The 10,425-nt window shown below is 40.7% G+C and overlaps 1 protein-coding gene across 1 annotated transcript; it reads right to left on the reverse strand.

Annotated features, from left to right (window-relative positions):
- Positions 1–3,437: 3,437 nt before the first annotated feature.
- Positions 3,438–4,594, reverse strand: LOC120953494 (uncharacterized). The gene is made up of 2 exons (XM_040373466.2): positions 4,318–4,594; positions 3,438–4,247 (listed from the first exon to the last, which is right to left on the reverse strand). The coding sequence occupies exons 1-2, from the start codon at positions 4,483–4,485 to the stop codon at positions 3,642–3,644; spliced, it is 774 nt and encodes a 257-aa protein (XP_040229400.2). The 5' UTR covers positions 4,486–4,594; the 3' UTR covers positions 3,438–3,641.
- Positions 4,595–10,425: the final 5,831 nt, after the last annotated feature.

Below are 10,425 nucleotides of genomic sequence, written 5' to 3' on the forward strand. Positions count from 1 at the left end.
ATGCACCGCGATCGCGCGATAAACTGTCAAAAAATATTAATAATTCTTTTGTCTAACAAACGAATCTTAAATTTTACAAATTTTATGCAACAAAAAAAAAAAAAAACAAAACGCGAAGGAAATGTAACACGCCTCCCTCGATAACGTCTTCATCTTTCCCCTATCTTTCTAAACAACTCTCACGGCGGTCGGTGACTCCGGGCTTATTAATGACTAATTTCAAATCAGTGATGAAGCAAATTTAGGCAAAAAAACAAAACCCCGTTCAACCCCCGATTTAACCAACCAACCCCCCCGATGACGAAACGAAAACCGAAACGACGGAGGAAACAAGATCGCGGGTCGCAGATAGATAATAGTTCATTATGCATTTTCACAGCGTCCGACCAGCTGGGTCCGCTGGGAAAATAGCATAGGGGAGCGATACGATAACAAACGGCCAGATAAACTGGACCGCAGCGCTTCGCATCGCTTCGTTTTCACTATCGGCTCACAATCGGTCAGCCGGTCGGTCAGCTGGCTTTCGTTTTTCCGGCTCACTGCAGCATAATGCGTGCGCAAAGAAAGGGAAGATAAAATGCATCAAACGAAAAGGAAAACATGTGGAGGGAGGGGCGAAAGGTTTGTTTTCTCACCCGCTTCCCGTGGCTGCAGTAGCTCAGATGATCCCTTTTTCCTCCGCCACAGGCCACTGCTGATCCCCCAGGCAGGCATGGCAAATTGAAGTGACGTGTGATTGATAGTAGTGAAATGGTTTGATAATGTAATTAATTATTAGATTGTTTGCAAGGGACGGAGAGGGAGAAATAGAGTTAGCAAATGTCATCTTGAGGTAACTGTGCTGGGCACCGGGAAAGACCACACGTGAATCCGTTAGTCGGAGCAAGAATTGACTATCCGGTTCAGGAGGTAAAAGCATCGTCTCTACTAACCTGTACATTACTGCTTGGCCGATACTACGGCCGCACGGAACCAGTTTCTTACCAGAAGGGAATGGAGTGGATAACGCCAGTTCGTTGAACCGACTTTCATTGCCAAGTTTGCCAATCGCTGCTGTTTGATACGACTTGTAGGATTGTATTATGATTATTCGATACTGTGAATTCGATTGTAAAACTTTTGGATTTTCAGTTTTTTTCATACGCTCTGCCTTATTATCGGATGCTTTGAAATATTTTTCCGATTTATCTTTTTCGTCTAATTTGCTATTTGTTCATTTCTACTTTTACTTCATTCCTTTACTTTTCCTATTATTGTACTTGGCTGTCCCGCTTCTTAATGTTTAAGGTGTGTTACGACGTTGGCAACAGGACGTTTTCTTTCGCTACTGAAAATCAAACTATTGCAAGTGTTTTTTTAAGCAGTCGGTTTTATTATTTATGACGCTAAAAAATCCGTCACTAGTCGTGGGATATTGTTGAAAGAGTGACCTTTTATTGTTCACCTCGCCTCGATCGGGATCCTTCGCGACTGCTCTACTCGATCAGTGGTAGACGCTGACCACACTAAACCTTTTCTGTGTCGCCCTCTTTTGGGAATTAGAGGAACTTAACGCGGTGCCAGCGAATCGACCGTTAATGATTATTAACAAGGTGTGTTGTGATAAATATGATGGAAAAGCATGGCAAAGCATTGAATTCAGGTTAGTCCTCTTGATCAAATAAATTAACCTTTCAAAAGACAATATTTCCTAGTAGTTGAAAGATGAGTAACTTGAGACTCGCAAGAGACTCATTTTTTGGATTAGAAGATTATTGGCAATACTTTCTGTTTGCTCCATTGATTCTATATAAATTAATGCTAATTAAATCATTGCCTTCTTCTATAATTTAAGTCCGAAAGCTGAAAGTTTTGTCCGTAAGTGGAATAATATTCTTCATCCCGGTTGTATCCATTTTACAGTGACGTTCAGTCATATTGGATTTCACCATTTGTGTACAGGTAGAAACACATCTTCTAATCGCTTTATTTAATTTTGTTTTGTATTTAAAATGGGATAAAGTATTTAAAATAAATTTAAAAGTATCGAATCAAATGATTTTTAGTATTTCTTGAAAAGATATTTATGCTTCCGCAAAAAAAAAATCAAGCATTTATGAGCTAACCTGATACTATCTGCGACGAATCAGTGTTCGCTTACATATTTTTGCAGGTTGAAATAATCTAGCCTGAAAATCTGAGGCTAATTTTGCGTCTGGTTTTGCATGGAGTTTTGACATGATTTTAGCCACCAAGCGTTAAACTCCATACTAAAAGCTGGCTAGAATTGTAAAAACCCCCAGAGTTAGTTTTTTTAACTATTTTACATTTAATTTAGAAATATTTGATTTATTTCAACATAAGTTTTAATCATAATTGTCAGTTTTTATATCAAATAGAGTTTAATAGAGTTAATTTCGACAATGTATGCATTTCACCTACCACACAAGCGCAAACCACACGTTTGACACTCCTGCTCGTTTAACGATGCGCACTTCCTTTCGTCTTCCGCGCACCGGGTGCCGGGCACGTGCGCCGTCCTGCCGCCATCATCATACGCGGCTTAGTTTCGCTCGCTTGCCTCGTCTGCGATGTCTGCGCACTGGTACTGCCATGCAGCTCCAGCTCTAGCGCAGCCGTCTCTGCAGCCGTCTCTGCATTAATTTGATTGCCAATTGAATGGAGCTCCCTTTAACGCGCGCCAGCCTGTCAGACATCGAAGGAGGCTCGTGGCGGTGATGGAAAAAACACATGCTGGAAGGAGCTTGGAGAGAAAAAAAGAAAAAAAAGGTTCACAAACGCCATTATGCAACAATTGGAAATAGTCGTAGTCGATCGCTGTGCGCTTTTGTTTTGGTTTTACGCACGGGCTTCTGCTTCTCTCCGTGCGTGTGTAGCTGTGTTTCTTTGTCGCTTTGATTCGCTTTCTTCAAAATTTCCTCCAAATCTTTCCCCCCCGTTTATTTTGGTTTGTTGTTGTTTATTGGATTTTTCCTATGCCTCGCCTCGGGGGAGAGGCTGTCAATTTTCTCCCGCGGATGAAGAGAGCGCATGGCCTACTGCCTACTGCGCTCGTTTGCGGGGTTTGCCTCTTCCGTTAATATGGGGCCGGATTTTTCTCGGATCTCATTTTAGGATCGTCCGTAGGCTTTAGTTTATTGCTTTGCGTTTAATTTGTTCACACTTCCCCGATCGGAAGCGAGGCGCTTGTGGAGGGTGTTGATGAGAAAGGGTGATGAAAAGCTTTAAAGCTTTTCGCGATACGAGCGGGCCCGGTTTCACACAGTATAACTTTTGTTTTTCACGCTTCCGATCGGCCCGTCGACGGTGACTTGGTCGAAAGCGAGAGCGGCGAACCTGTCGAATGCTGGCAGCAGCAGGGGCTGGTTCGTCCGATTATGAACCTTTTCACACGCTTTCAAATGTGGTAATAAGTGGCGGAGGCTTGGCTGATGGGATTAAGTTTTTGCGTGACTTTAAATAATTTGATTTATTTAATCGGCTCAATGTGTTTCGGCTGGAGAATAGCTGCTTCGAGACTAACTTTTTAAAACAAAATCATAAAAAAAACAACTAAAGGCCTTTCTTTGCTGGCACTAAATAAGTTTGTCTGCTTAGCTAACCATGTGCTTCTTTATCCAACAAGTTTGCTCAAATTTTCCTCACGATCTAACCCTATCGAAATAGATCGGCTCCTTGCACCGGCCAAACTTGGACCCGTACGAGTTGATCAGGTCCAGCTTTTCCATCGAGCTTGGCTTCACGCGCCCCACCAGCTTCCCATCGGCGATCCGCCCAATCGTTCGCAGCGTAATGAGATAGTATTCTCTCCCATCCACCACCTGCTTAACGAAGCTGCCACGCTCCAGGTGCCGCAGCGTACCGTACGCCGCTCGTAAATCCTCCTCCGAGTGGACACTGCCCGCCCGTATCACCACCAGCGTGCCGTCGTAGATGCGAAACAATTTCCCACTGCCGAGGTTTACCGCATCGAAGGATACCCCAGGGCACAGCTCGATCGATAGCTGACATAAGCGCCGATCGGTGCGCTCCCAAAATTCGATCGCCATCCGGTGCAGCTGATCGACCTGCACCCAGTTGGGGGTTCGCTTCCGGCGCGGCAAATTGCTGTCCACCGTTGCCTTCCGGCGCAGCAGCCGATTGAGCAGGGCTTGATTTTGACGCTCGATCGCGCGGGCCTTCCGCCCGCGGGCCGTCGAGTGGAGGCTCTGGTGCACGCGATAGTTGTAGTTCACGTTTAGGAAGCCCTGGAAAATGTGGGGAGGGTTTAGTTTTACCTTTTGTTCCAGCACATGGCATAGGAATTTGGAAACGAACCTTGGTGCGATAGATTTGATTGATGCGTTTCATCAGCTCCTTGTTTTCCCGTACGATCGTCCACTGGCGGTCCACGTCCCGCACCATCTTGGCCGTTTTGAGCACATTTTCTACGAACATCAGCGGTGGCCGGTTGTCAATGCGGGGCGTACCCGCTGGCGGGGCCATTGTGACGCAGAGGGTGCGTGTTTTGGCTACAAATTTGGAAACGATTTGGGACACACTGAACCTTTGTGGAATGACGTTTGGCAGGATTTGGGGTTCGTAGCTTACTGTGATTAGGTTGTTTAAGTCGTTGCGGAACAGCTGGTTGCTAAAGCTGTATTTATATCGTGCGAGAATGTTTGATTTGATAGTTGAGGAACTTACGTCACAATTATATTTTCGTATTTTTTAGTTTAGTTTTGCTTCATTTAGCTGCGAAATTTCTGAAACAATCAAAATATGATGCAGCGGTATAATGATAATGCAATTGGAATATTGTGTTTTATAGTTTATCTTCTTTAATTTTATTCTTTCTTGTTCTTTCTCGTTCTTTTTATAACATTTTATACTTTTCATGCTTCTTATTCTCTATTAGTTTAGTTTTTCTTCATCTCAAGTTATGTTCTTTCTTTTTTTTTTCTTAGTTTTGTTGTTTTTTTCTTATATGAGTTGATTTTTCTCTAGGTTTCTGATATTTTATTCTTTTCTTTTACTCTTTTTTTATGTTCGATTTGTTAATCGATTTAATGCTTTCAATGTTTCATATTCTCCATTCCTTTTCTTACATTTTTTTCTCCATTACTTTTTCTACTCCATAGTTTGTTCTACATTTTTTCTTTCTTTCTTCTGAATCGTATGGACGTTTTGTTATTTGGTTTGATTTATTGCTCTTATATTTTATTCTTTACTTTTACACTTTAGTTCTTTTGTTAAATTTCACTTTTACGTTTTTTAGAATTTGAAACTAGAAGGTATCTACTGTCAAATTGTATTAAATAATAGATAAATGTGAAATACTGTAAGCATTACATAAACGTCTTTTTTTTACGTATTATTAAATACAATTTTAAACGAAAACAAATGAAGCCGTTATATGTAAACAGTTAAACGAGCTGACTAGCCTATTTGTTTTCTTTTCATGTTCAAAAGTGGGGAATTTGTGCCCCTCTTCCTAACCGACAATCATTTTCCGCTGGTTACATAAAGCAAACTTCGAAAAGAAATGGACGAAATATCTAACCCGCGCGTTACATCAACTAACTGCACAGTTGGTAAAAATTGCTGTTGCACCTGCCCGATGTCACGCCGGAAGACAAACCTAACTAACGATCGAGCCGGTACAATCGCGCCAAAAATCGATTAACGACCGAGCTTCAATTCGGAGAGACCCATCCGTATTTGAAGACGGATTTGAAGACGAAAAAGAAAGAAAGAGACAAAGTTGGTGGTAAAATTCGATACGACACAAACGCACTGCGCCAGAGGAAAGTTCATCATCAAACAATTGGGTGTAATTAGCAAATTGTCGTGACTGGATGGCAGGGTGTGGCTTGAAGAAAGCATCGCACACAGCATGGTAAAAAAGAAATGTGTTAAAACAAGCAGCAGCAGCAGCCGGTAGTAGCATCACGCCAAGCAGGAAGCAGGAAGTGTGATTTCGGATGCGTTTAACTTCTTTAAATGTCCATAACGAGTGCAGCAGCACTCTGACTCTCTTCAATAAAGCACGAAAGTATGAAAACGATGTAACTATAGATTGAAATCTCCTGGCTCTGGGCAACCAATTCAACAAACCAACAAATGACAAAATAATGGTAATACACACAGACACAGCATACACGTATTACGTCTACCGACAACTGACATGCAAATTGTACGTCGATTTTACGTCAAAGCGCTCCTTCCCCATTCGGCACGCAACGGCTGGCTGCAAACCCTCCCGGGAACGAATCGGAACGAATCGGTACGCAAATGATTTGACAAATTTGTAATTCTGTTAGATAATGGAGCCCGTTCTGTAAACAGCAGTAAAACCAACCGTGGGTACCGTTTCGCGTCACCTGATTGCAGTGTTGTGGCATTATATTATGCAAGTGCACTTTTGGTGCTTTTTTTTGCTGTCGTTGTTGCTTTATTCGTGATACGCTTGATCGGGCTCATTATTCAGCGTCCGCTCGATGACGCTGAGTGTGCCCGCGTGTTCTGGACTCACTGGTAACGAATGGAGTACCGGTACCGATTACCGAGAGGGTAAGAAAATTGGTGACAAATCGAATGTGGGTTAGTAATGGTGTTGAGTTGTCTTGGTTTGGTCTGATATAATGCTTTTGTTATGAGGTTTTAATTGGGAAATTGTTTAAATAATTACATTAGCATCAAGATTAGGCAGTAGTTTCGTTGATTTTGTTATTTTAGCATTATTGTACCGTTATTTTAAAACATTTAAATTTAACAAGTGTGTCTTATTTTCTGTGTATGCTCTTTTGTCTTCTTATAGTTGTACATGCTTTAACAACTTTTTGTCAATGTTTGCAATGTTTGTCTCTCTTTTACTATGTTTTTCTCTCCATTTTTCACGTTTTCTATATTTATGTTTTTTTAGTCGTTAGAGTTTATTTTTTCATTTTTATGTTTTAGTTTTTCATTATAGTTTTATGTTTTTTAATGTTAATGTGTGTAATCTTCTTTTATAAATTTATACGTTTTTATTTTTCTTTTGGTTTCTTTTATGTTCTATTGTCTTGTTTCAGTTTTACACGATTTATCATGTCTTCATTTCATTTCATTTTATTTCATTTCATTTATTAATCCAATATCCGCCATCAAGGCTAAATAAAACAGACTTAAAACTAATTAAAAACTAACAAATATTACAAAATAATTCATGAAAGACTAAACCTAACTAAACTAGTCTTGACCTAGCAAAAAAAAAAAGAAAACAAAAACATAGGTAGAGCGTAGAGACTATCATAAACTTAAAGAAAAAAGAAAGTAAATGAAAAGTAAGAAGAATAATTAAAAAGAATTAGAAGAAAAAATCCGGTTACGGAAAGAGTTAAGAGAGGAATCGAAATCAAAGAGATAGTAAAAGTGGTTAAACAACCTGAAACAGGATAGGAGAGGATCATTGAAAGTATAAAGAGTATGACGTGTTTCAATTGACAGAGGATCACGAGGACGAAGAGAACGAGAGGGAACATGCAGCGAGATGGACGAGAGTAAATCAGGAGCATCAGTAGCAGAAAGTGATAAGCCACCAATAAAACATGCCTGAGACACTTGGCGGTGGAAGCTTAAAGAGTGAAGATTAAATAACTGTAATCGCGTTTCATAGGGAGGTAGTGAGGCAGCACCGAACAAACGACGAAAAGCAATCCTGGTAAAGAGGCGCTGAATGCATTCAACAGCCATCAATAGTAGGAGGATTCCAGATGAAACTAGCATATTCAAGAAGAGGCCTAAAGGTTTCTTAGGAAGCTTTGATCTGTAAAAATAGAGGTAAAACGTAAAATAAACCCAAGGGTTCGATTAGCTTTTAGTAGAACCTCATCAAGCTGCAGTTTAAAGTTAAGACGACTGTCGAGTATAATACCAAGGTCACGGATGGACATAACACGAGAAAGGGACGAGTAAGAGAGAGTATAGTTAAATAAAATAGGTGAAAGAGAGTGAGAGAAAGAAATACCTTCGAGTATAATACGAAGGTCACGGATGGACATAACACGAGAAAGGGACGAGTAAGAGAGAGTATAGTTAAATAAAATAGGTGAAAGAGAGTGAGAGAAAGAAATACCTTCATATCTTTTAAATAATCCCTTTTATTACAAATTTTCAAATTATTGTATATCTTAGTGCGTTACATATTTTAAAGATAAAATGTATTATTAGGCGAGTATTTTCTGGAATTCCTCTGAGGAATATGCAAAGCACCAACCATAGTGTAAAATATCACAATAATAGTAATGCTCGTCGATCGATCGGTCACTTTTGCCGCTGATTTATGAACCGTTCCCATGATCGGCATTGTTCTGATGCACCCATAAATCTTGCGCCCGACTGTAGTGAGCTGTTATTACCACCGCACACTCGTTAGCTCTTGCGGACGTGATAGCAAATGTGCTATCGATCCATCAACTAACCCCAACCCTGCGAATGCCGCTATCGATTGAAGCTCACACTCAACACTTTGTTTAATTTATTTCACTCACGATTCCACACTATCTCCCCCATTCGGGTGACTGCACAGATCAATGCACATCCACAGCCACTACAATGCCGATGGGACGATGCTCCAATAACTAACACCACAAGCAACAGGCAACGGGCAAGCAGAAGGCGTGGGCAGTGAAGAAGAAAATTTGAACGTGCCGAACCCCGTTCGCACAGCGACAGATGATCGCACCCGCCACGTTCGATCGCTCGGGAAGGGCACGGTGCGTTTGGCAAAACTATTTGACCGCCACGGCATGTTGACCTTGCCCATGGGTGACACACTAATCGCGGGCCAGGCTAAGGGGTAGATGAATGAATTGTTTCCCCTTTTTACAGTGCCCGGCCCGGACACCTTGGGTTTCCGCCGGACCGCCGCAGAGGAGAGTCCACGTCCCGTTCGATGGCCGTACGGGGCGATATCAATTGACACCGGGCGGCAGCGCAGTGTTTCGGTGTGGACTTTTGTGTGGCAGGCCAATGTCTTTTCCGCTACGGGAGTAGCAGGTACAAGGTGAAGGTTTCGATTGTTTGGTGAGAGGAGTGACAGGGGCTTAGTTTTCGCAGGAGTGCTGCATCGCTGAAGGTTCTTTGTGGAGGTCATGGTGGTTCTTTGTTAAAGGGCAGTTTGATTTTTCCCTACAAATTCGTTGGATGAATACGGAAATGAATGAATAGCCAGCATGTCACATTTTCGTCAATCGACAAATGATAGAAATACAGCAAAATATGGTAAAATCAAGTAACAACTTCCACACTACAAGTAGTTTGTGGGAAAACTTACACAGTGAAAGTAGAAAATAAGAACAAAGTGAACTGAATCTAAAACACATTTAAACGTGAACGAATGAAAACGTTTTTTTTATTTATATTTCTTTGATTCCAAAATAAATCGATATCGATAATCGAAGAAAGCTTGAAGGTAAAAAGGCACACATAATTTGTTATCAAAATTGTTCTGTTTCAAGCATCTGCCTAGCATTACATGATAAACGAGCCCAATATGTCATAATTAAACGATCATAGGATTAGTGAGACCTAGCTGTACTGCAATTGAACACGAAACAGTACATTTAAATTAAAACATCGCATGCTGGGGGGTTCGCAGCAGCCCTGAAACATCGCCCGAGCGGTTGGTTTGACACATCAAACTTCAAGCTTCAAACGAACGGTTTTGGATGGAAAATTTAAAAAGGCAGTTGAGCCACCGTTAACCTTTCGGCAAAACACTCAAATCAATTTTAATTCAATATTCTCTAGAGAATGAGAATGGTAATGCAAAAATACAAGATAACAATTTATTGTTGAAAATTAGGAATGGCTAAAAATGAGCGATTATATTTCTATTTTTTTCACTGGTACAACTTTTGCAAACGCTCTTAACATTATGTGTGCTTAGGAATTTATTACAGGGGTTTTCAGGGGTTCTCATCGTAGTGGGACACTTCCTTGACTCTTTCTTATTGGAAGTGAACTTCTTTTGTTGGAAATTGGACTCTATGGCATCGTTTTTGGACAGGTTCCTTGGGAATTCCTATTGCATTTGTCCAACTAGGATGCTATAGAGTCCAATTCCCATTACATTAAGTTCATTTCACATAGCAAAGAGTCAATAAAGTGTCCCACTACTATGAGAACCCCTGAAAAACCCTGTATTCCACTTACCACCACTGTTTTGTTTGGCAAAATGCATTTTGTCAAGAGAAAAGGGTCCACTGTATTTTGAGTCAGAATCGCGCGGAAACAGTTGGGTTTTGAAAAGATCTAAAAAAAAAATCAGAGTCGTATGACAAATTTCATAATAATATTGGAAACATTAAAGATTGTTCAAGCGTAATAGCTATAGAATAAACTCCCTTGTTTCTTCATTTTGTCTAACACTATTGGAGTGCATCTCACTTACATTAATCTAAT

The sequence above is a fragment of the Anopheles coluzzii genome, chromosome 2, assembly GCF_943734685.1.
Source record: "Anopheles coluzzii chromosome 2, AcolN3, whole genome shotgun sequence".
Lineage (NCBI taxonomy): Eukaryota > Metazoa > Arthropoda > Insecta > Diptera > Culicidae > Anopheles > Anopheles coluzzii.